The 27,626-nt window shown below is 42.1% G+C and overlaps 2 protein-coding genes across 11 annotated transcripts; one reads left to right on the top strand and one right to left on the bottom strand.

The window, feature by feature from the left end:
• The first annotated feature begins 211 nt into the window (after nucleotides 1–211).
• Nucleotides 212–14,057, top strand: LOC147798375 (uncharacterized). Of its 5 annotated transcripts, XM_087139832.1 has the most exons (3): nucleotides 1,478–1,675; nucleotides 2,450–3,243; nucleotides 5,634–14,057. In XM_087139832.1, the coding sequence occupies exon 3, from the start codon at nucleotides 5,639–5,641 to the stop codon at nucleotides 8,411–8,413; it is 2,775 nt and encodes a 924-aa protein (XP_086995958.1). In that variant the 5' UTR covers nucleotides 1,478–1,675; nucleotides 2,450–3,243; nucleotides 5,634–5,638; the 3' UTR covers nucleotides 8,414–14,057. The 5 variants fall into 5 exon arrangements, with proteins under 5 accessions (XP_086995960.1, XP_086995956.1, XP_086995959.1 ...); XM_087139834.1 differs by lacking the exons at nucleotides 1,478–1,675; nucleotides 2,450–3,243 and adding an exon at nucleotides 212–471; XM_087139830.1 differs by lacking the exons at nucleotides 1,478–1,675; nucleotides 2,450–3,243 and adding an exon at nucleotides 1,310–1,467.
• On the bottom strand, nucleotides 13,839–27,140 carry LOC110979358 (centrin-3). 6 transcript variants are annotated; one of them, XM_087139838.1, is made up of 5 exons: nucleotides 27,109–27,140; nucleotides 18,552–18,687; nucleotides 18,193–18,307; nucleotides 16,898–17,089; nucleotides 13,839–15,644 (listed from the first exon to the last, which is right to left on the bottom strand). In XM_087139838.1, the coding sequence occupies exons 1-5, from the start codon at nucleotides 27,123–27,125 to the stop codon at nucleotides 15,601–15,603; spliced, it is 504 nt and encodes a 167-aa protein (XP_086995964.1). In that variant the 5' UTR covers nucleotides 27,126–27,140; the 3' UTR covers nucleotides 13,839–15,600. The 6 variants fall into 6 exon arrangements, with proteins under 6 accessions (XP_086995964.1, XP_022090772.1, XP_086995962.1 ...); XM_022235080.2 differs by lacking the exon at nucleotides 27,109–27,140 and adding an exon at nucleotides 26,447–26,659; XM_087139836.1 differs by lacking the exon at nucleotides 27,109–27,140 and adding an exon at nucleotides 22,226–22,392.
• Between the last annotated feature and the right edge of the window lie 486 nt (nucleotides 27,141–27,626).

The following is a 27,626-nucleotide window of genomic DNA, read 5'->3' as shown; positions in this document are numbered from 1 at the left end:
CGGACGCGCAACGATTTGCAGGCTGCCATTGGACGATCGCTGAAGTTTCGCGTTAAGTTCCGGTTCCATAGCCGTGTAAACGATGATCAATTCACGTGACTTTATGTGTAGTGTATGTGCAGAGGGCGTGGTTTAAACTGAAGTGACGTCACACTTACGAACAAGATAGCTTCTGTGAATAGTGTCAAGTCGCAAAAGTGCGCCTTATCAGAGAAATCGTTTTCTTGGTAGACTGGTAGGAATTTGCGAAATGTGTCGCTGCATCAGAATGGTTTGGCTATCTACAGCAGCCAGTATAGTAACACATACATCTATGTAAAATAGGTTCTAGCAGCATCTGCCTGACGGTTGATTTCCGCTCATGTATTACTCCTGGCCTCCGCCAAGTAATTCCAACTTAACACGACATGCAGATGACGATAATGCCGAAAACAAGCTGCATTGGCGTCTTTTACGCACGATCGTCCTAAGGTAGGTTCTTAATTACAGTGTATTACCATAAACAGACATTCGAGTAGTTTGTGCTGTTACCTTAAATAGGCGTAAAATGCCCGAATATGAAATCATTTCACTGATAGTATTCAATTTCAATGTCTTCTGGTTAGACTCCGATCCGTTTCGATGTAATTTTTGTCACCATTTTCGATGTGACCCGACTGTTTTTCTCGTATCACTCGTAATGCAACCTGCGATTAGAAACCGACAGGGTTGTATGTAGAGCCATACACGTTACTGTAGCCCCCATCAATCGACTGCTGATATGTCAGATACTCGTATGACTTATTTGTCTTCACCACGCGGCCGCACATCAAAATGGAACGTTCCATAATATTCTATTATGTAAATAGTCGAGCGACGCACCGTTTATCTATCCAAGGTTGCAAGAGCTTTTTAAATGTGTACATGATGCAAAAATTTATTCGGATTTATTTAGCTCTTCCAGAATTTATTCAGACGTCGACGGAATCAATAGGTTGGCCCGTGGAACGGAACATTTTATCAGTCATCTCGTGAAATTGTTACACTAACGCTGCTCTCCTAACACGCGTTTTTGTGTGTGAGTAGGTTACTCGCCACATTTTGTCATGATAACATTGTTTGCGTTCCCGCAATTGCGTTCAGTTCAAGTCCAGAAACCGCTTAGCACGCGCGTCTGTACAACTACGCGGTATAGTAAGCCTGGTTCTTCGATCCCGGTATGTTGTCAAGCTTGTTCTGAGTTCTCATTGGTGGCTGTTTCTAGGTAATAAATATTCATCGTATGTAGACGACCGTCGTGTCTCATTGGATGAGCGCGGTGCGCGCCCGTATGGCGTGTGCCATTCATGGCATAGGGAGAGCGGCAGGTTGTCTGCGGTTCGACCCGGATTCGTCCAACCCACGAATCGCGTATCGTGTGCACAAACGCTATGCCACGGCCCATGCAATTACGTGCATTGTGCATGTGTGTGGAACGCACAGCAAAAAGTAAGTAGCGCAGAGATGGGTCGGCCATTTTGACTGTGGAGCGCGAGCATATGCATACGTACGTATACGTATACACATAAGTGGACTTTATTGTACGTGGGGAAGGGTTCTGCGCAACTTGTAGGTTGTCAATTTTGACCAGCAAATACTTCAGTGTTGTTACAATACTTCACCTCGCAAGTTTTAGTTTCCACATAGGAGGGATCAAGTAAGTGTTTTATTCAGCTGGGGTGTTATTTTTGTGTACCGTTCCAATGTGCGTCCAAGTTGCACTAAGTTGCAGTCGCGTTGCCATTTAGTTCGTAGGCCTACAGTGCATGCATGATGCAGTCATGGCACTGTAGCCTGTGTAGGCCTTCGAGCACATGAACGTCATTGAGTAAAGTGGCAACCGTGACCTGCACGCTGCGATGACGGAGGTATTATGCCTGCATATTATAATGAATTGCGCGCCAAATCGACTCGCAAGATTACAGTTCAGAGCCATTTTATATTACTAGTCTGGCTATGGACATGATGGAATTAGTGTGGTGCCATGACATGAGTGACCAGACAGTCCTTGCCCAATCATGTTATTGTTTATGTTGATACCGTTTGGTAGAATATAGAAAGGCATTGTGGGAAGGAAAAAGGGGCAATAATGTTGCCCCTTTTTCCTTCCCACAATGCCTTTCTCCTGTTGTGTTAAATCAGGATGCAGTCTTTGCGATAGGCCTAAGCCTAGGCGTAGTGCTACAGTTGGGCTAGCCCAACTAGGCCTATTGACAATTGACCAATGCAATAGAAATTTTCTCAACCTTATCCAACATTTCCAAGTTTATGCATCTTACACTTGACACAATTCAGTTTAAATATGGTAGTACAGTCAAACCTGCTTATCCGGCCACCTTTGTAAAACAGCCTCTTGTCCATAATGGCCACTTTTACATGGTCCCAATCGACATTGCACATAATTTGTTGGTTGCATGTTTCAATATTGCAGCCACTGTCCAATGCGGCCAGCGGACAGGCGTCTTGGAACAGTGCGTGTACATTTATTGCAAGAGGACTTCCACATTCCTGCCCACGAAAAAGTGAAGGGCGCCCTCATGTGGTGCATCAAATTTGTCAGACACCTGGACTTCTTGTGACTTTGGCACATGCTGCATGCTGAACACATGCACTTTGCCACTGGACCTCCATGACCTCTGTGCTGTAGTTGGGACATGCTGGACACAGCTCTGTGCTGTAGTCGGGCTGGCCCAACTATAACACTCTAGTTGGGATGGTCTGAACTATAATTGGGACTGATGTTATAGTTGGGACGTAACGCGTCCCTTCAACTTGGTTCAGAAAATCTGTTGTCTTCAATAAGAAAAGCAGAAGGCTACTTGTTTTCATGTATAACCTAGCCTATCTACCGGTACAGCATGCATGTTAGAAAGGCAGGGTGGGAAGGAAAAGGGGCAATGTTTTTATCGGCCCTTTCCCTTCCCACAGTGCCTTTCTACCATTGGGGCCTATTTGAGACATGCAGGAGGCCATGTTGCTGTAGGCAGTTCAAGTGATGTTTCATAAAACTCCAAAGCAGGAATGAAGCTAAAGAGCATGTCATCAGCATTCAAATGATGCTTTTTTTTTCAAAATCGGCAATGCGGTTCTCAAGATGTAATTTCAGTTCAGGAAATTTGGAGAAAAATTTGAAGTTGACCTTTGTTTCTTTACTTTCTCATGAATAGACGAAGGCACCAAGAAAGCACTCACATCTAAGCATTTTTCTGTCATAATTCATTCATGGTGGGTTCACTTTAATTCAGATTTTGAACTGATTATGAATGCCCTTTATCTTTTAAAGCGATGTTCAATAAAAAAAACTGATATTTAATTACTAATTTGCATATTTAATTACCAAAATATTACAACATAAAGGGACTTTGAGCCTGTTTGCAACTGATCTGTCTTTCTTGGTTGCAACTATTTAGCAGTTCTCAGACTTAACTGATTCAAAAGATCAGTTTATACACAGACCTAATTTGCATAATTAATTAGAGCAAATTGTGAAAGTATATTGCTCATTTTTTCAATTTGTTTTGCAAACACTTTGGTGAATTTTTTAGTGTTTTTGTCACTGATATGTGGCTCTTGTTTTGACACGATGTTGTTGCATGGGCTAATTATAAGTCTAACAGATCTTAATAATTGAAATTAATTAACACAAGGACAGTAATTTCTCCGTCGGAAAACTGTGTGCATTGCTAAAAATTAATTTTAAAGATTGCTTATAAGAATGTTTTGAGCTTTCTTAACCCCTGGACGACAGGAATGTTTTTCCGAAAGCAACCTCCAAGAATTCCAGCCCCGCTTTGCCATGAAGGCCACCTGCCAAACCGCAAATTCTCGGTTTGTGGCCCTGCGTGCTCTGCACATTTTGAATTACACAGTGAAAAGGCTCATTGTTCGGTAGCATGCAGCTCTACTCACGCTTCCACATTTTCGTTGCCTCTTTTCAAAGTGGGGACTGTTGTGAAGCTGGTGATTATGATGCAAATTCGGTCAATCACCGTATATATACAAGAGCCAGGGTCTGCCTTCTTTCACCGTGTTCGCTCGAGCGTGGGCCGAGAATAATAGCTGAAAAGCGGGCTGAGGATCTCAATTTTTACAGCGGGTCTTACCGTCTCCCGGCGCGAAGGGGTTAATAAGTTTTAAACGAGTGAAAATTTTGATTTCCCGTGTAACATTCTGTGGAAATTAACTGATTCATGAATACATTGTACACTGCATAGAATGTCATGTTAGAGTTACAGTGTGCATGCTGGTGCTGATATTGCCCATCTGAATTTATCAAGAAGTGAGAGACATACATGTAGAGTGCACCAACCAATGCAACAATGAGATTCAGTGCCTTGGATGACATCATAGTTCTGCTCATGAATGTGCAAATATGCATTAGCATAAAAACAAAAACTTCAAAACATGGGTTAAGTTGCAAAACAAAGATTCAAAATAAGGGTAATTGAAACCTGAAGATGCAACTTCAAGGGTTTTTAGTAAAATTTATAAAAATATTTCTATTTCCTGGTTCCTTTGAATTAGTTTAAAAGGGAAAAAATGAACAACCACAAAAATTGATCTAAATATTTCCTCACTAACTTCTGTTCTAAAGGAAAAATCCCACACAGGGCCCTTCCATGTGAAGTAAGTTAAAGTATTTTTTGGGGGGTAGCCCGCATACTGTTGCTTGCTTTGCTCACATTCCATAATTTATTCACGAGTTTAATTCACAGGGTTGTTACATGTATGTAAACGAGCATGAAACTCCCTGCTTCAGTGTACTGGCGTTTCTTTATTAAATACTCCGCTTCAAGCAATGACGACAGCGTCTGATGGTTCATATGAATAAGTAAAATAATGATTAACATAAATAAATCAAAGTACATCACAGTTCTCTAGTATGTAAAATGCATAAGACTGAATACCTTAACCCTAACAGTCCTCAATCCTTCACCTGTTAGAGGACTGAGGACTGTTAGGGTTAAGGTTTGAGGACGTACCTGATAACACAACCGATGTTACATGGTCTTCCACAGCTCAAATGTCTGGAATATGTTGCATATACATGTTAAGTATAAATATTGCATTTGACTTAGACAGAACAGTCTTAGATTTGACCGTACAGTGTAATCAAACTGAAATTTAAAAATATAGGCAAAAGGGAAATTTTGTTTCAAATTGTTAAATGGTGCATTTCTGATTTCTCTCCATCAAAAAGTTTCTTTGAAACCATTTGATAGTTAAAAGATAAATTTTGTGACAAATTACTCAAGATTTTAGTTTGCTGGAGTCATGTTTGAAAATATCCTAGAAACTATTCACAGAATTTTTGAAGGAAGTACCTGCTGCAGTTTTAATAAGGGCGTGCCTCAAACCTCGTCCCGCCCACCTATATATAAAAATTGAACAAAATTATCATTTCGCCATTTCAAGGAAGACAGAAAGACATTTTAGATCAAACAAACATGACTCAAATAGGTCAGTTTCTATTAACATTTGACAGGTCTAGCAATAAGCAAAGTCATTTTCATACAAGCTTGATTTGAAATGCAAACTTTCCCTTCTGAAATCCCTCATGGCGCGAACGGTGAAGATGAAGCTGACAGTTATTTCTCTGTTTCTTTTTTCTGCAGACGAAATGCCTCTACCTGTGGGAAAGGCTTCTGGTCCCGCCAATGCTGTGCAGAGCAGCAAACGTCAGACATACAACTCAACGAAAGGAGAAGTCCTACTGATATGCGATGAGGATGAATTGTCAGAAGCTCAACAGCAGCTCTACTCCGAACATGAAGAGAAAATGAAGGCCTACAAAAAGGCTCTGGATGCCTACAATAAGTTGTATGGCCATCTGGATGCCGCCGGCAAGCCTGCCAAGGAAGTCACTCAGAAAGTGGCAGCTTCCATATCCTGTGAAGGAGCTGACCCACTTCAAAACGGTGTCGCCGTGCAACAGCCAAAACCACCAGGCCAGCAGCAAGTGAAGCCCCCGCAACAGCAGCAGGTGCAGCAGCCCAAGCAGCATCTGCAGCCACCACATCCACAGCCACGACAGGAGGCCGTAGCAGTGCCCGTTGCCCCACCCATGAAGAAGACCATCGTGGCGGGTGGCACCTGGCAACCACAAATGGTGACCAGCCTAGTCAACAAATCAGTCATGCCGCCTACCATTCCCATTGGCTCTAACATAGTTACTTCCCAGCAACTAATCCCAAGGGTTGTCAACCCTGTGAGCCAGCAAGCACAAAGAACAGTCATACAGGTACCTGTAGGCACGGACTTGAGTAATATGCAGGTTGTGAATGTGGCAGGCTCAGCAGGCAACTATCAGCTGGTTGTATCACCTCAGGTTTCATTTCCTACCTTGAATTCAACTGTTGCATCCCAGAGTAGTGTACCTGTAGGGCATGCTGGTGTCCTGACTGCTCCAATGCAAAATATATTAGTGCCTGTAACAACAACGTCAGCAGCAACTGTTCCAGTCTCTAGAGCAAAGCAGATAATCAGTATCACAAAAGCTGCAGCAGGAGCAGTTGCAAGTGTTCAGGCAGTGACTTCTTCCAAAACCACCAGGGTGTCCGAAACAGAACCCATCAACAGCCAAGCAGGTGGCACCAAGCGGTCTGCCCCTGAAGACAATGAGAAGACGAAAAGCAAGAAACGGTTGAAGCCAAACAGTGCCTCAACTCAAGAAGATAAAGTGGAAAACTACTACGGCTGGAAGCAGGGTCGACTGTGGTGGGACGACGAAAAGCCAAGGGGCAGCTTCCGCTGTTATGTGTGCAATAAAAAACTGCCAACAAACCTCCGCTACATGCAGCACGTCAAGCACCATCTAGACAAGGAGCAGCAACAGAACTCAGCCCAGAACAATCTCAGCAGTTGTCGCTCCTGCTACAAGCAGTTTAAGTCCCCGGCTGCGCTGACAGAGCACATTCAGAAAGCCCACAGGTACTGTGAGCACAGATGCGGTATCTGTGAGTTGGTATTGGATGATGGCATGTCCCTGTTGCAGCACCTCTCGACAAACCACCCGTCACTGCAGATGCCCTACGTGTGTGGCGTTTGTAACTATGCGTCATCCCTCTACGATGATCTCATCCTGCACTTCAACAAGCATCACGAGGGGAGCAAAGCCCTTATGTGCCCCTTCTGTGTTCGCATCATCAAGTGTAACAATGCCTTCATACGCCATTGCAAGACCCACCTCAATGTCTCCATCAAAAATGCACTCTTTCGCTGTCGCTCCTGCAAGCTGATGTTCTTGAATAACTCCATGTTGAAGGAACATGTCCAGGAAGACCACAAGCACCACTCGCTGGAAGAGCGCAGCGGGATTCCCAAGCTGCCCGACATGAAGGGCAAACCGGCTGAAGCAGTTCCTGTCCAGAAAGTTTCATTCTCGAAGCAGTCGGCGATAAAGATCTCCCCTTCCTTGTGGACGCGCAGGGAAATTATCAAGCCGAAAGGTCGTCTGAGATGTTTGGAGTGTGGAATGTTGACTGAAGGCAGTGCAAATCATTTTCGCAAGAGGATGTCATGTAATCGCTGCAAATACACCACTTACTGTGGAACGGCTTTTGCAAACCACATGATTGTGTTTCACAAGGCAGGATCGGCTCCTAAGATACACCGCATCAGGAAGGTTATCGTCAGCAATGGCCGTATCCTCCTCGGTTGCAGAAACTGCGAATTCAGCACTCTGTCCCCGACTCTTATGGCATGCCACATCGAAAGCTGTCCACGTGGTGCATTAATAATCGAGTCCTTCAAGGTGAGGACTCACAGTCTGCAGTCATCTAGACATTACAAACGTGAGGCCATCCCAGTCAACACAAAAACAGTGAAAAAAGGCGACAGTGACGATGATGACGTGATAATTATCGAGGAGGAAGTTCTGGTAGACCTGACTGATGATGTTCCAAGCACCAGTAAAGAACGGACCAGCAAGGAACTGAGCAAAAACACTCCAAGGCCAACATCAGACAAATCACCACGAAAACAGCCTTCAGTCACAAGTCTGTCGTCGTTGACAGTCAAATTGGAGAAGCTGCCAAAAAACCTCGCTGAGAACAAGTCCGGGGTAGAAAAGGACACCAAGGATGGAAATAGCGAAGATACGTCCAGCAACCAGGAACAGAGAAGTGAGAATGATGAACAGATGGAGGTGGATAAGCCTGCTGGTGGGGCTGCATCCAGTGACAACACAGCACCAAAGTTAGTTGCGGAAGATACCCTGAACAGTGGTCAAGAAGCAGAAAAGTCCGGAGTTACCAGCAAAGGACAAGGGCAACAAAGAACTGCAGACAACAGTGAGAAATCTTCAAAGGACAGAAATGAAGCTTCCAAGGACTCTAGCCAAGTTGTCCAGACTCGGGAACTGAGAATTAAGCAGGAGCAAGTGAACACACAGTAAGCGGAGTGGCTAACACCTTGACAGATTGGACCATTTTGTATTTTTAATCACAATGTTGTTGAGCACCCCACTGCTCTGCACACTTCCACAGTGGGCTGTGGAATGGATTAAATGGGGGAAAATCAGAGTCACCCACATGGTGGGCTACGCTTGTGGAAAGTGCCTCAGACAAAATGAAGCATTTCTGGTCAGATGGAAAGTAGGCAAAGTCTCAGTGAAGACCCAATGTCAACTGATAAAGCTTTAGAAAATTCTGTCGCCCAGACGCTAAAATAAATCTTCCCAGCATGCTGTCATGGAATGCAAGTTAACAGAGGAATGTTGTGACATCACAACAATCGGCAGGGGGAAAACTTCCTTGATTTGCCAGATAACAACAAATCATCCAAGACAGTGACACAAGTTTTATATTCCTACTACTACCTACAAGTTCTCCAACGTTCTGTTTGTGATAGTGTTGCACGTTCAAAAAAAGGAAAAAAGTCCGCTCAAAGATCTGACACATTAGAACACTACATTGTGTGCATGCACTTTGCTGTTACTTATGAGCCAAGGTGGTTTTTAAGTGTTAAAATAGGCCTTTGAATCTTACAATTGTCATACATGTAGGTACTCCATTAAAAGACACATTCGTGTGGTTTGACTTTCTCGTAGTTTTAGGATCCCACTGCCGGATTTGCCAAACACTGTTAATTCCCAGTCATATCATCAAACAAACTGTTTAGGGAGACTGACGAGGTGCTCACATTTTAATTGATTAAGATGAACAAAGAAATTGGAGTGGGACTTGAACCTGCGACCTCCAGAACACCGTACCAATGCTCTGGTACAGGGTAAGGTGTTTTAGTATGGTGTTGAGAGGTCACAGGTTCAAGTCCCACTCCAGTCAATTTCTTTGTTCATCTTTAAAATGATTAATTCCCAGATTAGGAACTGCATGGGGTAAGATTGCTAAGAAAAAAAAATGCACTGGTCAATCCTTTTTCAAGTAAAATGGCAGAAATTGCACCTGCATTACAGTCTGGTTATGCCCCAAATGCCAGAGATTCTTGTCGCATTTAAGAAAAAAAAACAGCCTATTTTACTCCAAACTGTAACTTGTCACTTGCCACTTGTGTTTTTGTTGCCATGAAATGAGGCCCAGAGCAGCCTGGAGATCTTGCTTCTGCAATTTGATCAAACTGACACAGTAGGAACTTGTTTCAACTCGAAAAAGTTGTTGGAGAATTCGTTGAACTTTGTTGCCTAATATGGGACAAAATAGTGGGTGTTGCCAAAAAACTGCTACTCTCTTGACAATTTGACAGGAGTTTGAGGATTTCAGCATTCCTCATAGTGTACCAAGTTATACTAGTAATATCCGTATTTTTTTTGCCCAAACTTGCAAATGGACCGAGTTAAGTGCTGTAGATCTGTGTACTAAGAGATGATTAGTAACTGTACAGGATGGAGTCACTTGTATTACAGTATGCACCAAGTAATCTCTTGTAATTTTTTTTTTTCATGATTGACTTAGCACCCTGAATTTCAGTGATAACATTGATACACTCGGGATAGAAACTAAGTCTCGTGGTGGCGGTAAAAGCAGCAGTCAGGGATGCCAGTTTTCAGGCAATAGCCCAATTTCAGGCTTTTTCCACTTCAAATGGGCCACTTTCAGGCCCTTATCAATATTAGAGGAGGCATATATTTGGGTCATTCCATGAGGTTGGGGCACAATTTGTGAAGATACCAATTGTTACATGGGTTACGTAAACATGAACAATTATTTCCCTGCATGCGGATTCCAACTTGCCATTGCTATACAGCTTGCAAGGCTGAATACAGAGGAGTGTTGTTTTTACCGAGTAAATGACCTACTCTACAGGTCATGACAGATGGAAAAAAGTGAATACGATGTAACAAGGACACCGTCACAAATTGTGTCCCAACCTCATGGAATGACCCATTTAGGCTTTTCTGGCCTCCATGTCAGGTTCTGGAGATGTACTTGGCTAACATCCCCGAGCTGCGTAATTCCAGCAATTTCGTGCTCACTGCCTGTCAGCAGAAAAGGTGCACCCAGTGAAGCAGAAAAACTCTGGTAACCTCAAAACGTATTTCACGGCATGGACACACCAATGCATGCGTGTACGTACTTGAGCATGCATTTGAATGGAGATTTTTGCATTGCTTGTCCACAGTTCAGGATATTCTGCATTTGAAGTTACCATACACGTATGCTTCACTGCGCACTGCAGTGGTTTGTTGTAAATATGGATGGGTGTTGGGATGGCAGAAACAGGTCGCTTTGCAAATTCATTGAAATTACTCCCTGTAGTCAGATTTTGTAATGCAGCGCCGGTTTCTGTTCTTCCAACCAGAAGTCCCACTTGTTCGGACTTTCCAGACATGTATATTTGAAGGTTGTATTATATTTCCTGACCACTGTAAATTATTGTACATTGAACTTGTGTATAAATTTATAATTACAATTTAAATTGCCGGAAATTTAGTAGCTAACCAAGGTCAAATGAGGATTTGCAGACCAGAGGTATTTCTTATCAAAAACTAGTTATTTGAGACTGTAGAAGGTTGGCTAGTCAAACTTCTTGTATGGATGGTTAGACTGGAAAAGAAAGACGTCTGTGCCAATTACATGTACATGTGTATGGAGGGGTAGCATTTCAATGTTTTTATTCCATCTCCACTGCACCTTAACCCTCCTATGCTGAAGTCACTCTTTGGGTCACTTGGTAAACACCTCAAAGAAGCACAGCTGTGTCATTTTGTGCACTGCACCAACTGTCCCTCACAGGAATACCAGGTTGCACTTTTGTGCTGTCCAACAACTGTGCCTCGCTGTTTCATGTGCATTATTGTGCAGTAAACCAAATGCAGTGAAGAGGATTGTACAAAATACCCTGGGTCAGTTTGTGCTGGCAACCAACTGTGTACACACTGAACCTGTGCATGTTTGTGTTCCATGTAGAAAAAGCATGCAAGAGAGTTACTGTGGGCACTTAGTGCATATTTGTGCCGTTAAACTAAAGGAGGGTTAACATTTGGTTTGTTTACAATAACAGCGAGGGTACATTATGTTGACAACTGGTACGATGTGGGGTCACATTCTCATGTTGGAGTATGTTTCCAATCGGCACAGCTTATGTTCGGGTATTGTGTTACAAAAAGTCACCGAAAGACTTCCATCAAGCAAATGTGTTGCGTCCTCCAGCGATAAATGGTGTTCCCTTACAACATGCTATTTCACACAGGTGTCTAAAATGCCATTCTTTCACTGCATGGTGAACCCGGTGGGGGGACTTTTTAGATATATGTACTCGATGGTGAAAAATAGGCCAGTTCTGCATGACCAGTTCATTATTGTTTGCACGATTTTGCCGCATGCCCACATTAGTTCAAATGTGACAAACACACCAACAGTGGGGACCAGTCGTGGGGACCACTCCATTTGCCACCATCACTTGTCTCCCATCGTCACCAACTGTGTTATGGGCCCAACCCCCTGTGCTTCTCAGTCTAACGGTGTCAGTTGCACTCTTTGCCATTAACTACCAGGTTAACAAGTAGTCCCATGTTAACTGCATCTTTAGAGGGCATACCCGTTGCTGTCCTGCCCCTTTTACGTAATGTGCACGCCCAGTGTTGTAGTTGAATCCATCTCGGGGCTGTAACATCACCCAGTCTTAAATTCATTCCCAAGCTATTCATATGCGATGCTGCTTAAACATTCCTTCGTCATTGTTCACTCTTAATCCTTATGACGTGTTTGTGTGAAGGGACCTGTAATTACCGATAACTCAACTAGAACAGTGTCATAGACACTTGTGCAGGTATCTAAGATGCTTCCTCTTTGCAGGTGTCAGAGATTGATCATAATATGACAGGATTTACAAGGTGAAAAACATCTAACAATTGCTGGCATTCAGAGGTGCCCATGCATCATCATTGTCATCCCTGCCCATCATGGCTCACATCTAAACATTCCTGACGCCATTTCAGCTCTCTTGGGAATATGCCAGCCCGATGCTGCCCTTTTAGGCACTCATGGCTAAACACTGACCATTATCTGCACTCACCAGTACCCATTTACTCCTGGGTGGAGAGAGGCACGTGGGGATAAAATGACTTGCCCAAGATCACAACACACAGAGCACATCTGCTGGGAATCGAACCCTGGACCATGTGATTGCAAGCTGCAAATCCCCAACCACAAGCTACGTGTCCCCTTGACATGATCATGTTTTGTTGTGAAGAGAAAGAAGTACATGTAATGGGACGTGCCCGCATGGGCTTTGGGCTCATATTTAACCATGTGCGACAAACAAAAGTGGAACCATAAGGCAGGACATGACGTCAGTACCATCATTCCACTCGTTGGGTTGTGGATGTCTCGTGGAATAACACAAAGGAAGTAGTGCAGTGTTTAACCATGCGTGTAAGTGTGTCAATATTCATCAGTGCTAATTTCAGGCACTTTAAAATGCAGTGAAGCTGTAATTATGTCTGAAGAATTGAGCACATAAATGATCCTCATTTAGTATTTTAAAGGTGTAACATGAGGAATGCAATTGCGTAGTTTTTCGTGTAATTTTTGGTCTATTGTGTTGTAGAGATGTGTGCTTTTTAGTCCAGTGTTTTGCTGAAATTTCGAGGTAGTTGACAAAATATTTAGTTTGGCTGTTATCAAGTAATTCAAATTTCATCTGATTGGCATTAGGCAGACGTTTCAAAGGCGTATTCTACATATCTGTACACTGTACATTTATATAATTTTTGTATTTTAAAAGCCCAAGGAAAAGGTGCGAATCAAAGGTCTTGCTCATGGACAGTTTGTGAACAGAACTATAATTGATCTTGTTGGGTTGTACATAGTGAATTTTAGATTGTGATGGCATATTGAAAGAGTATTGCCGTCATGGCTGTGGACACAAAGGTTCCCCTTGAAGGACGCGGTTGGAGCCATGATAAGATGTCTTGGGATCCAGGGAATTACAGTAGGGTCAGAAAGTTTACAAGTAACCTGCCAATCTGCGTAATGTCCCACTGTCATCTGGCTGTAAAGCAGGGTGTGACTGAATGGCCTGTGGCCCCACAGGTCAGAGGAGGGGGATATTTATCCAGCCGGGGCATCTTCGACCATGAGCATGACAGCATTTTTTAAGAATAGTACTTGTAATCTCTCCTTGCCAATATTTAAACATCATCAGATCTGATTGAGAGTATGTGTGTAGTCCTGACACCTCTTGTGCATGTACATGGTATTCAAAGTTTGCACAAGGAGAGGACAACTCATATCAAACATTTTGTTCATTGTATAGTTGGATTTGTCATTTCACTTCTCTTGTACCCCAAATGCTGCCACCAGCTGGCACAAGTGCTGTTCGTGTAGAAGGCATTCACACAGACAAGGCAAAGCATCACGTATGTTGATCATGTATGAACATTTTTTTAATCAATTTACAAAGTTCAGAAAATTAAATGAATAACATGACCTTGTGCAACAGTCACTCAGTCGTGCTTCTCAGTGAACAGTTGCTGAGAATGATATGGATTGTATCCAAAAATTCAAAATCTAATTTCAATAAAATGCTTGATTCAATGTTCAAATAAAGTGAGGCACTTGACTTTTCAAAGAAACTGACCTTTGAAAATTGTTGGTCAATTTTTTGTGTGTCAAGATGCAACCAATGTAGTTACATGGGTTTTTAAATTTCACTAATTATTGAAGGGTACCCACTTGGTTAACACGGCCCCAATTAGCGTGAATGCTCCGGTGTAATTGTTCAAACTTTTCCACTGCAATTGGAATTTGTACAGATCGGACTGGTTATAGAGCGCCCTTATTTGTTTTTACACAGAAAAGTAAAAGAAATTATGGCACCCGTTCGATACAGATGACGATGATTTTTCACTTGTAGTCTATCGTTTTCTTACATTTCTAGAGGCTGTACTGCCTCAAACCACCCATTTACTCCCATACTGCCTCAGTGCTGGGCATGTAGTTTGGTGCATAAGCGGAATATAACTAATGTGCCAACAACAGAAGTCGGGTGAGACATTGTGTGGACTTGTACACACCCACAGAATGTTTCCCCCTTCTGAAAACAGTTTCAGAGGCATTTGGATCAGGGGTGTGAGAATTCAGCCGCTTAGCTGATTTCAGTTTTTGTTTAGATGTTGACCCTGACTTTCAGCTTTTTTGTACACCTGGTCTATACAAAAGTATTGGAACTTTCAACTCTCTGCTAGCTGTTGGCCACTCGCACCCCTGTCGGGATTATCCGAGGCACATGAAGAAACAGTTTGGGAAATCGTCGTCCAAAATCCAGCATGAAGGAGTTGTGAGAGGCAAATTAAGCATTCATCACAGCGTTTTCTTCACCACTTGACACCGGATGACGTGTAAACTCACATAATTTTCCTAATTTGTTCAACGGAAGACGTGTACACTCGTTAAAGAATTATGTATTCATGTCTGTGGTTGACGTATTAAGACGCCGTACTTGGTTGGGTCAAAGTGCAATTGCAAGGTTGAAGAATTTGCGGGTAAAAAAACCCACCCCGAGCGGCTTTTTCGGGTGAGAAAATCCGACCTTAACTGGCTATCCACAGGCAAAGAAAAAAATGTCCACACTAGGTAGGCCCCTGTGTGAATCAGTACAGTGTAGATGTGTTTTAGTAGGGGGTGAATAACTGCAGTGCTGAAACCAATGGGTAACAGACACAACCCTTACAGATGATAAAAACACCCAGTTTGCAACTAGCAAGGTGAGAGCTGATTCAGGGAACAAGACCAAGCTTATTGACTTTAATGTAGAGAACGCAACTTAATTCCTGCACATACCTTATGACATGGCTACACTAGTCCCTGCCAAATTCTTCAACACATTTACTTCTACACGGGATATAATTCTTCACCTACAAAGTTCAAACTCTGATACAAATAGATGAGCCCAGTCATGGAGCAGCACAGAACGACTGCGTAAAAAGTGGCAGTGATGCGAAGGATTACGGGCGTGGGCACACGGCAAACAGAATGTGACTGCTCTGGGCCTTCTGCCACACTGATGCTAAATGTCGCTCTGGAAGATATCTACAAGCGGAGTTGGCAGAGTGGACCGAAGTCCTGTACAAATGACTGTTGGTCCAAATCTTATGTACAAGGGACGAGGGAAGCACATTCTTCATGTATCTCCTGTCATGATGGCAACAAATTCTTCCTCATTAACTGTTAAAAAAGGAAGCGAAAAGCGAAATGTGTTAACGGGAGGGATTTACCCACAATTACATTTGGTGCATAATCAGTTTCAATACTGATGGGCTCATCCTATCAGGCCCTCTGACAACGAAAGAATGTCGACTGACAATATCAGGTGCAGAGGGGTGACAAGTTCATTATTAATTTCTGGTAATGACACCAAGGATTCCTCAAAAGCGCCCTAGGCACTGAAGCTCGCAAGCCTGAAGAAACCTGTACAGAGGAGACAATGAGAAGCAGTCACAGTTTTGGAGGTGGGAGGAAAACCCCAGAGGGATGTTCCGGGTAAACCCATGGAATCAGGTAGGGACTGAAAACCCAATCCACATGCGGACCGAGCCAGGGAATCGAATCCGGACCGCAGAGGTGGAAGGTGAGGAAAGAACCACTACGCCAACCTGACTCACACCATGTTTTCTTTTCTGACATAATTTTACTTACTGCCCCAAATTATAACAAGTACACAAAATGCACATACGTCACAACTTCAAGAACATGTACATCGGCAATGTAGTGTCACACAATTAGCATCTCCGCATCACAGTGTGCACGTGCATGCACAGCCACTTGATTTAACTATGTGCATATATTTACACAGCGCCCTCAGTTGTCTACCCACCATAAGCTTTGTACTGAACCACTGATGACCTCAGGAGTAGCTTCCAATTTTGTCTTCAATGGCAAGCAAAGAAGTGACGCCAATAGCAAGAATGTCCAGATTGACTTTTCAGGACTCATATTCCGGCAGCTCAAGCACTTCATTTCTTTCTTTGAGGAGGCATGTGGCCTAGTGGTTGGGGTTTGTAGCTCCTGATCATAGGGTCAGGGGTTCGAATCCAGCTGGTGGCAGCATGTTGTGATCTTGGGCAAGTCACTTTACCCCAATGTGCCTCTCTCCACCCAGGAGTATATGGGTACCTACGAAGGCAGACACGGTTGTTTAGCCCTTTGCGCCGAAATTTGCAGCACCGGGCTAGTATACTCCCCAGGGAGCTGAGATGGTTTCAGGAATGTTCAGATGATGCGTGAGCCCAATGTGCAGGGATAATGATAATACAGCGCCTCGGAATAGTTTGCTAGATAGAGGGCGCTTTACAAGTGCTTGTTATTATTATTATTTCTTATTTTTTGGGGTGTGTGGGGAAATATTAGAATTTGTACCCATCAAGGATTGGATGACTATTCTTGAACAACCCCCCCCCTTATTCTTTGACAAATCTTACTTTCGCCATCCCCATCTTTGTCAAACTCATCAATCATGGCCCGCAGCTCCTCTTCCGTCATGTTCTCCCCGAGCTCCCGGGCGACCCGCCTCAGGTTGCGCAGGCTGATCTTGCCCGAGTCGTCGTCGTCAAATAAGCGGAAGGCCTTCAGGATTTCCTCGTGGGGGTCCCTGTCCAACATCCAGTCGGTCACTGTCGGACAGGAGACAGTGGTCAAGCAAAACAGTCAAACAGCAGGCCATGGTTGCACAAGACCACTACATATCTACTACCAATGCAAAAGTATCACGCAAGTAGCGTCCCAATGGTTCAAAACACATATACAGTCTGCAATGTGTGGTTTTTCCCTTCACCAATGAACATGCAATATACTGTGAGCACCTTATACCCAGTGCTGTCTCAAACTTGTGGGAAAAACATGAAGTTTACTTGTATAGAGTACCGAAGTGAATACGTCACGCGCACAATTAGTGTGTCAAAAGGCATTAGCGCGAGAACTAGTGCGTGAACCAACACGGCCGCGTACGCCATTCGTTTGCACTGCACTTTCTGGTTCACAGTGACATCACACTTCGGTACTCTATAGGATTTGAACCTACATGTAGTTACTGCTTCTATACCATAATGCAAGCAATTCTAATTAGAATGTTTCTACCACATCTGCTTTATTGTCCTTCACAGGTGGAAATCCATTCAAATCTACATGTGCAAGTACACATTAATCAACCAACTGATGAATATGTTAGGGGTGGGTCCCTTGAAATATCTGTACCATTGTTAAGCCTCTTTACCCTGGCATATCCAAAAAGCATTCATTTCAGTCTTCTGGAATGATGCTTCACCTGTAAGTCAAAGGATCCTGGAAAACTGGGCATGAACATACATTACAATTTATATGAGAGGATTTTTTGTCACTGGCGCTGTGTATTACAATCAGCCCTATTGAATGACACAAAACCCACTGTAATGCTGGAATGTCAAAACTCAAGAACATCCCAACAGCACTCACGAAAATCACTCCATAGAAACTCGGACAAAAAAACCTGACTCGAATATTTGACTTGGAGAGAGCTTCACTTTGCAGTTCACTCATAAATGGTTCCCAAGCACAGGTCTACATTAGAGATCTTCTTAAACATGCTGAGACCTGAGAAATTGTTCTAATCAACACATGACTTAAAAAGCCCGACAGTTACGATGTAACTTTAACAAGTAGACCCCTGCTCCTACACCCTTCATCTGGGGAAAAGTGGTCACTTTTCAGTTTCAGTTTCACAGTACTAAGCAATACTCACTGACTTCATTGAAGTCATCAAAGAAGATCTTGCCACTGTTGTCCTTGTCGTAGTCTCGAAGCACTTTCAACACATCCGCCTTCTTCACGTCAAATCCCAGGGCTCTCATTGCAACCTGTCAGGCATGAGATTTGGGAGCATTCCACAAATGAAACACTTGAGACTCTTCTGAGTCGGACTATGCACTTGCACAGACTTGCTTCAGCTAAAAGAACATCAGGATCTTTTAGAAAGCTCCCGGTGGTTAAGCCAGTGATGGGAAGATCAAGGATGTAAACAAGGGGATCAACTTATATTAAAACTTTGAGACTGCAGCATTTTGCGGTCTTTTCTCAAGAAGTCCTTGCTATAAGTAGTACCTTAAGTTCATGGTAATCAATGGCTCTGTCCTTGTCGGTGTCAAACAGGTCAAAGGCCTCCTTGATTTCTTGTTTCTGCTCCTCTGTCAGCTCTCGACGCTTCTTGCGTCGGCCCTTATCCATACCAAAATCAGATCTGGATAAACAAAATTTCACCGCGCTTAGTTGGATATAGCAACACTGCAAAGTATTCCCTTGCAAACGAATATCAACAAATTTCTTGGCTTTGCTTTCTTTGAATTCGTCTTTTTTTCTTTAAAAATCAGCATCTTCATCATCCTTTAAAGCCTCATGAACAAAATCACTCCTTATCTACATTGTACACAATCTATATATAACACATTCTAAATACAACCTCTTTGAAGTACATGTACATTGTACCATCAAAGATGACATGCACATGGTAAAAACTCAAAGTTAATTTCCTCACAGCAATATTAAAGTGCCCTGGTTGTTACATATACAGGTAGCTTCAGATTAATCTGAGTGGACTCTGTCACTCAGGTAAACTTGTTGTGACGTCGTTTATGATACAAGGCATCTTAAACCTTTTTGAATAAGTCACAAAAGTACACAAGTTGGAAGATTAGCTATCAGTTTGTGATAAATGTCCAAACAGTCAAAAAGGTTTTCAGAATTTGTACTATTTTTGTCCTATTTTTGGTAGAATGAATTATACAAAGATTAAGTCACTTGAAAGTTACAGGTACCCTTGTAAGCACTATTCTGGTACTGCTCAAAAACAATTCTCTACCATACGGGCTACATACACGGGTAACGTCTCCAAGATTTGCCAAGCATTTATCCTTTTTTATCCCGGATGTTTCATGGCCTTTCTGGCCACATTCATATAGCCCTCATCACAAACTACTGTTTGCTAAGCTACATGTAGGGTCTGTCAAAGTTAAGGGGAAAATAAATTTCCTCATATTTATGAGCAAATGACAATAAATTTCATCATCCAAATGATATTCTACTTGTTTGCAAGGACATTTACAAGTATTTCTGGCCAAACCGGTCGTACTCCAAAAAAAGAACAACACGTACATGTAAATGTACAGTCAACAGGGAGAACCACAGACTTTGACCATTCAACAGTTCAACCATCTGCATACCACAGAACAAACAACGCTCCTTTGTTGTCCAAGCCCTTGACATTTGTTCTCAACAGACAGGAAGGACAAAAATGATGGATTTTATCATGTTTTTGCACGATATATCTTGGCTAGTCGCTGCATTTTGTGAACACTGCACATGTACACGTATGTATGTACATGTACACAGGGCACAAATCTGTACCGTTTACATGTAAATACATGTAAGATCTTACCATGCAAACACTAATGCACTCATAACTCTGCTTGTTGCTAATACCCGGAATGTACATGTACATTGGGGTTATTTTATAAGTTTGGGGTCCACATAGATATTAAGTGTGGCATTTTTTATGTCCATGTTGCACCTAACCTGTGTACATGTAATTAATTCAAAAATCACTGAATTTGATTTGTCGATATGTGTACATGCTGATATTTAATTTATGAACATTATATTCTACATACATACCGGCACATATTCCTATCTTGTCAAAGTTCACTGAAATTACAAATAAAACAATAATTTCTTTTATTTTGTTTTTTATATATTAAAAAATAAATTCTGTTCAACAAAAAAAAGGCATGATAACAGCTCCTGATTCATTGTGTTTTTTTAAATATTTTTTAATATATTTTTATAACTATAAAAAGACGCAAAAATCAAGCCTTGCTCTTCAACAATTAACCTTTGTAGGTACATGTACGTACAGGTATTGACATTTTTGGAGGTTGTGGAAAAGCCTGAGTTCCAAAATAAAGGACCAATGTGCTTCACACAGGAATCCAAAAGACTGCACAGAATGAATCAATCTCATCTTGAAACACTCAAAGGGCTACCAGTGCAGAGGAACAGCAGTTGTATGCCGGGCGCACACAGACATGTGTTTGGATCCTTCTCTTTGAATGTCATGCTCCTGTGACCACTTTAAGACATGTACCAAAATGCACACACAGTCTCATACCTCAAAGAGTGAGAAAATGATATTGTATGTGTGTCACATGCTCTGAGACTAGAATACGTGTACTGTACGTGGTCACGATCCTAGCGGATGGACACAAAGGGTTTTACACATTCCAACTCACTTTTATTTTCCACAGTTTTCTGAATGAACAAATAGTGGCACAGGTTATACATCATAGTATACAAGTAGGGCACCCTCTAATGTATCAGTAACAAACATCTGTAATCAGTGTGCACCACAATCAGGAAAGCAGACTAACTTTTGTCATGTTATCTCATTTGGGAGAAGTGTAAATTCATTCAAATCACTCGCACTGCTGAACTATGAAGGCTCACATTCCTTTCAGATCAATGGCATTTTACAGTTTGATTTACAGAGCTCCTTACGCTAAGACATAAACAGTTTGTCCAAGTTAATCTGCTGAATAATGATGTTGTCTGCCCCAACTAAGACATCAGTCCCAACTAAGGTTAGGGTGCTCCAAACTACAATACTGCAATTGGGCTGGCCCAACTACAGTCCACAAACACAAAGTTGATTAGAACTTTTTTCCACCTTTTTCAATCTTTCATGGCTCACTCTTGACAGAGTTCATCGAAAGATACATGTACATGTATGCCAACCTAGCATTTCATCCATAACAAAGATAAAAACTACATGTACATGTACATGTAGATTTAGCTAGCATGTACGTGTACATTTAGTGCTGATTTTAATAAAATGACATTGGCACATGCTGACTGGTAACCAGAGGAAGCTGTATACAAGCCAATGTTCTTTTGTAGCCTCTTGTCGACAGCCTACAAAGAAATTAGCCCCCCCCACACAAAAACGAATTTTTTTGGAGAATTCTGTGCCTAAAAAACACACTTCTAAAATTAAAAGAATTGTCACCAGGGTGTACAACATTTTAAGGGTTAACGATATAAAACACAGGTAAAGTTTCTTTCATCTACATGTACAGTACATATGCATTTTTTACTACAACAGGGAATAGCAACGTTGTAAGAATGACGTGCTCTATCCGCTCCGAGCGGGAATAAAAGAGGCCGTGTTTTTAAATAAAATTGACAGTCCTTTGGTTCAAAATCACCACGTAGGCGCGCAAGTTTATGCGCATTTGACGCAGGGCACGCGCAAAGAATTTATTCTGGAATGTATGGTCTTTGCATGCACGCAGAGCGCGTAAAGAACCCGGTTGGAAAACTGCGTACCTGTCTATCTTTCTTTTGACGGTGAGGGTGTACCGGTGCTCCATACAACTCACTTGAACTCAGAGTGGATTGTTTCACCCAAATGAAAATTGCTGATTTACATGTGCAAAATAATTTTCCGGTGCTGCAACACTTGCAGAAATTATTGAAAATACTGCTAACGTGACCAACCCATTTTACTGTGTTTTCTCTCTAGTGTGAAAGTCAGCCTGTACCTCAAACTAGAGGATTTCAAGTCTATTTTTAAGCCTCACTGGAGTGGTTACAACAAAGTATACCTACGTGAGAGGACTAGTCTGCATACAGCACTGAAGCTCAATGTTACAGTATAAGTTAGTGATGACATGCACACGCCTGACACCAGGTCTCCACTGCCGAATGAGAGTTTCAAACGGACTTACATGCACACACCTGACTCCAAACACTTGGCCCCAGAGACAGGCATGCAAGAGAATTAAATTGACCAACACAAGGCGTGTTGATCTACGATAACGTGCTGAATGCTAAAACCTCCCCTCATCGCATGTTTTCTTTTTTCCTCCAAATTAGAGAACAAATTTGCTTTGGTACGGCAAACTCATGTGCACGGCACTGGTTAACTGCTGAAGATTATTATCATTTGCAGATATCTGGAGGCCAAGCGATGCACTAAATTACTCAGTAATTGACCTTTAAGAGAACCACTTTGTGGTTGGCAACTCAACAGCAGACAGTACTCAAGGCTTGAATTTCTTAATTGTTGTCAGGTGGTCACAGTTAAAAATTAACAGATCTTTGATTCTGTTTCATTGATTTCGAAGCATCACCAATGTTCAGTATCTATTGATTCGAGTCTGCGACCGAGGGAAATTTTTTACATAAAGTTTACATAAATACATGTAAGTGGCAGCTTAACCATGGGCTCGTGCATAACTTTGCAACCAATTAATTTAGACATGGTCTATGCTTCCAAAGAGTATGGAGTCCTGTGTGTGGGCCTGATCCCCTGTTTTCTTTCTTTTCCCACTCCTGTTATGACAAAGTCTTGGGTTATTATAACTAAGGAATTAGTCTGTTCCCTTGAACTTTGTTAGAATAAGGTTGACCAGTGTTGACTGCGATACATGTGTACAGTTCTGATTATAACCTCCTCCAGTAAGCCCAGGTAAATGTACATTGCTATACTGGTAGTTGGGGCATACATGTAGCACCACCATTGATATCACACTGGCAAGTTAATCACACATTTAATAGCTCCATAACTGTGCACTCTATTCCTTTGAATTGCCACAATGCCTGCACACTGTTTGATAGCAAGCCATGACGCATGCGACGCCTGCAGCATTTATACAACTTTTGAGTGTAATGAAACACAACGAAGACAAAACCAAACAACATGAACAGGAACGAAGCCACAGATATGTCTATCAGTGGTCTTCTGTTCAAAGAAAACCTAATTTCATCTTGTCATTCTGGGATAATTTAGTCCTACATGTGTATGAAAAAGTAACCTTAACTTTTCATTCAGCCATCTACCCTACATGTACCAAATTTCACACTGTGCTTGTAATCCATTCAGTAAAAACTACTGTCCTTATTTAATAGATTTCAGATCAGGTCACAAGATTAGATACAATGATTTGGCAAATCCCAATTTTGAAGAGAGTGTCTTCCACATTGCTCTGTACTTCTTAAAGGTTTCTTTGTAACAAAAAGTGTCTGCATGATTGCAGCTGAGCACATTAAAAAAAATGCGCAGAAAAGAATGGCGAGTGTCACTTTTGGGCCAATTAAAATGAATACTTTGTTTATCATAACCACCCAATCAGATTTTCCCTACCACCCAAACTTCTTTTGATATTTGATATTTCCAACTTTTTCACAAATTTCTGGCCCTTTTAAACCTTGCAGATGTGTCTCCACCACAGAAATGGTCTCGTGTTTTGTTTTTTGTTTAATTCTCTACGCTTGCCCACAACCATGACTAATTGATCTGATCATGCTGTTATGATGAGACACTCAAGTATTAAAATACTGTACAAGAAAGGTATTTTTTAGATCTGAAAAGTCTGGAAAATACTAACTTGAAATACATGTATCAAATGTCCTCCTGGCCCAAAACTATAACTTTGAGTGATGTTGAACAAGGAATTAATTTTAATCGGCCTTACGACCGTGCAACTAACATGACTAATCTAACACATGTACATGTCTGTACATGTATGTTAAATGTTTACCTCTTCAACTGCTATAATTGTTAAGGATTTCACATTTTCAAGCTACGTGTATCCTCTCCAAAATGACTTCTCAATCTTTAAGTTTAGTAGCGGTACTTTGCCTTGGACATGTTAGAGACACTGATAGACCTATATATGTAGATGTTCATGTACACTAATGCTTGAGTAGCCTAACTCTAGACCCTAGTCTAGTTATTCCCAAGTAACTACCAGGACTATACAAAGCACAGTTTTCAAGACAAGATCAATGTTGCTTGATCATGTCTCATGATACTCCATGTACCTCACAATTCTGGGAGTACATGTCTAAATGCTAACAAAGCTGATTCAAACTGTGGGGTTCATCATCCATCGCACTCCCAAGCACACGCTGGGGACGACGAACCCCAGAGTTCTACATGTTTTACATGTAGGCCCTAGGCCCCAGAACAGTGGGGTCTGATGTATGCCACACTTCACTCCCACGAACAAGGGATGGGAACGCAGCAGGCATCGAATCACACAGTTCTCAGGTTCTAGGGGTAGTGAGGGGTAGGGCTAGGGTACATGTACATAGGCCTACAATGACTGTAGGACAATTCGCTTTCTTTTCGGAAAAACACTTGAAGACAAAGACATCGTCATGATCGTAGGCCAAGTGATTTGCATTTAAGGACTTGATCATTTTGATCTAAATATAGGCCTAAGTTATTGATATTGAAAAGTTTGCTAATGAATTCTGCCTTCAGCCGATCATCCTTTCTTTCACAATAAACCTTTTCAATGTTCACAATGCATTATGGATATGGATGACAAACAAGCAATGCATTTTATGGACAACCCTATGGGGGAAGTGAACCAGTCAAAAATCAATTTACAGTTTTCTATTAAATATTTTTTATGTATCTACTCATCAACTCACAGATGCATGCGTATTATATATCAGATTATACAAGAAACATTTTCAAATACGTTTCCAAAAGTTTGTAAGAACAAATCAACCTCAATTGCCCTTTTTAAGGGCACCAGTCACGATACAGGCTGAAAATGAACGTGACTGGTCAAAGCGGGATGAATGAGCTGCAAGTCGTAATTTTGATTGGACAACACTAGAACATTAAAATTCACGAAGTAGTCAAAGCACGGTTCATGACAAAAAGTGGTGTTGTTGGAAGGGATTCTCCAGATTTTCCTTCTCTGCCAAGCTTTCAACTTTGAAGTTTGTGAATATCTGTGTCCCAAATCAATAATCCAACACTTTGTCAGACGGGGGGTTGCTTGAATAGGTGAATGACATAAAATAGAAACTGATTAACGTTTTCAGGTACATTCGCCCTTAGAGTTGTGCATAAAATGCATTGCATGTTTGTCATCCTAACCCACAATGCATTGCGAACATCAAAAAGGTTTATTGTGGACATACATTTAGTGGAACTTGGAAGACTGTTTCAAAAGCAGGTAGGTAAACTGAGAGATTTCATTCCCATACTGGCAACTGGAGCAATCGACATCGCACAACGCGCCCACCACATCCACTGCCAGACAACTGCCTCCAAATCAAATGGCTATGGCTGGTTGGGAGAACTCGGCACATGCTCGATCGTGCACATGGCGGCCAAAACGTTGTTGACAGCATTTAACTTTGATGGCATGAATGATGATGATTTGACGTTATCAATCATGGGTATGTTACATCCCAACTATAGTTGGGACAGTCCCAACTGTAGTGCTGCAGTTGGGCTGGACCAATGACATGACATTTGTAAACAGTATGACTTTGGCACATGCTGGGCACATCATGCACACAGGACCTCTCTGCTGTAGTTGGGCCGGCCCAACTGTAGCACTCTAGTTGGGATGGGCCCAACTATAGTTGGGCCTGATGCTATAGTTGGGGCGTAACAGGCATATTATCATGATTAGAGCTGCTTAAGCATGTTAAGCACAAAATTTAATTAAGTGCAAGAAAATCTCGCTTAGATAAATCAAATAACCAGCCAAAAACTGCATCATGATCATGGATCATGTGATGTATATTGTTGGGATGGTTTTTAGCATGACAATCACACAGAGTTTGAGCTGCTGTGAGTGCTGGTAGTACGGCCTATATTACCTTCAGTGACCTTTGTTTTTTGTGCTTATTAATATTCGTGGCTCTATGAAATTGGCCCCCGGTCATGAGTGCTTAACGACATGCTCAAACATGTCAAATGCTTGAGTGGAATTTTGTTAACATCCTAGCCCAGGTGGACTCCCTGACCGTACTACGTTAGTCCATGGAGGAATAAAACACATTCCTCCATCATGTGTCCATGGTCCAACCTGGGCTAGTTTTAGCCCCACCAGTGTGGCACGGATCACTCCCGATTTATAAATCGGGAGTGATCCGTGCCACACTAGGGCAAGGCTAGTTTACTCCTATGTTACCTCAGAGAAAGGCTCATATTGCCCGGCTCAAAAATGTCTCCTCCCAAAAATTACACCACGTGTGACCCAGTCGGGCTGCGGTCTGTTCTCTGCTGTACGTTTACATGCAAATCCACCTAGCGCTAGCTAGTTTTAGTTGCGAATCATCGATTTCGATTTCGTGTACGATAGATTCCGTTCAAAATGGCCGGCATAATTTGGGGTCAAGTCGCATGCGTAATAAGCCTACGTCCGACCCAACTGCCACGCGCGCGTGCGATGCATGAGCGAGCCGCGCCGCGGAGTACGGTACGGTCAGGCCTTTTTCAAGTTGCATGAGAGGTAATGCTCAGAAGCAAGTTTCTCTTTTATGTTTCACTGGAATATCAAAATTATGACCGCTGTAACAAATTTCTTTTCAATTTTTAGTTCCGTCATTTTAAATCACCTCTATTTCTCTAAATAACAGTATTTGTAATCAAAGTCCAGCCCAGTCTACAGCCCGACGACCATGGTCTGACCATGGAGGAAACTTCCCTTCCCATGGTCTGACCATACTAGGTAGCTCTATGGTCTGACCATGATAGGTCTCCAGCCTTGCTCCATAGTCACAGTCTCGGACTTAAGTTGCCATATAGCTCACAGGTACAAGTCAGAGGCCGAGGTCTGAATGAAATATTTACAGAAAGCGTTCAACCATCGATCCTGATTATTGTAAAAACACCCGTTAGCTACCGCACTGGAATCGACTGAGTATCGTCATGCTGATGGGCTGCCACATCGTGGCCACACCGCTTAGTTCCAGATCATTTGCAACGCGAATGCATATGATATGACAACTTTCGTAGCATAGCATGGAGCTGTAAATACCCATGCCCCATTATGCATGCACTGGGCGAGAGGGCTGGAAAATTCCTTAAGAAAGCCCCGTCATATAAATTATTATTTGTTTAAATTCCGCCTGATTGAGGAATTGGCCCCTATACACCGAAGGCCATAGGATCATACCCTCAATGTGCGAAAAAAATTAACACGAACATTTTCCTGTCTTGATGTTTTAAACATCAAGACAAAAAAACAGGTTTATCGTAAAATTAAGCGAACAACCTACATTCTGAAAAGTTATCAATAAAAATGGCCACGAATCTTGATTACATCAAAAAAATGCTGAAGTGGCTGAATAAAGTTACTGTTGATTAAG

This window comes from Acanthaster planci, linkage group LG08 (genome assembly GCF_054643075.1).
Source record: "Acanthaster planci isolate LZ-2023a linkage group LG08, COTS_SCS, whole genome shotgun sequence".
NCBI classification, from domain to species: Eukaryota; Metazoa; Echinodermata; class Asteroidea; order Valvatida; family Acanthasteridae; genus Acanthaster; species Acanthaster planci.
Note: the sequence above shows the minus strand (reverse complement) of the source record. Positions and strands in the feature narration are given on the sequence as shown.

Coding starts and splice junctions, on each gene's coding strand:
- LOC147798375 (XM_087139830.1), top strand. CDS start 1,410: ATGCCACGGCCCATGCAATTACGTGCATTGTGCATGTGTGTGGAACGC. Junction 1,468..5,633: donor TGTGGAACGCACAGCAAAAA/GTAAGTAGCGCA, acceptor TTTTTTCTGCAG/ACGAAATGCCTCTACCTGTG.
- LOC110979358 (XM_087139835.1), bottom strand. CDS start 22,170: ATGTCATCACTAACTTATACTGTAACATTGAGCTTCAGTGCTGTATGC. Junction 17,090..18,192: donor TGATGACTTCAATGAAGTCA/GTGAGTATTGCT, acceptor CCTGTCCGACAG/TGACCGACTGGATGTTGGAC. Junction 15,645..16,897: donor CAAAGATGGGGATGGCGAAA/GTAAGATTTGTC, acceptor CTTTTTTAACAG/TTAATGAGGAAGAATTTGTT.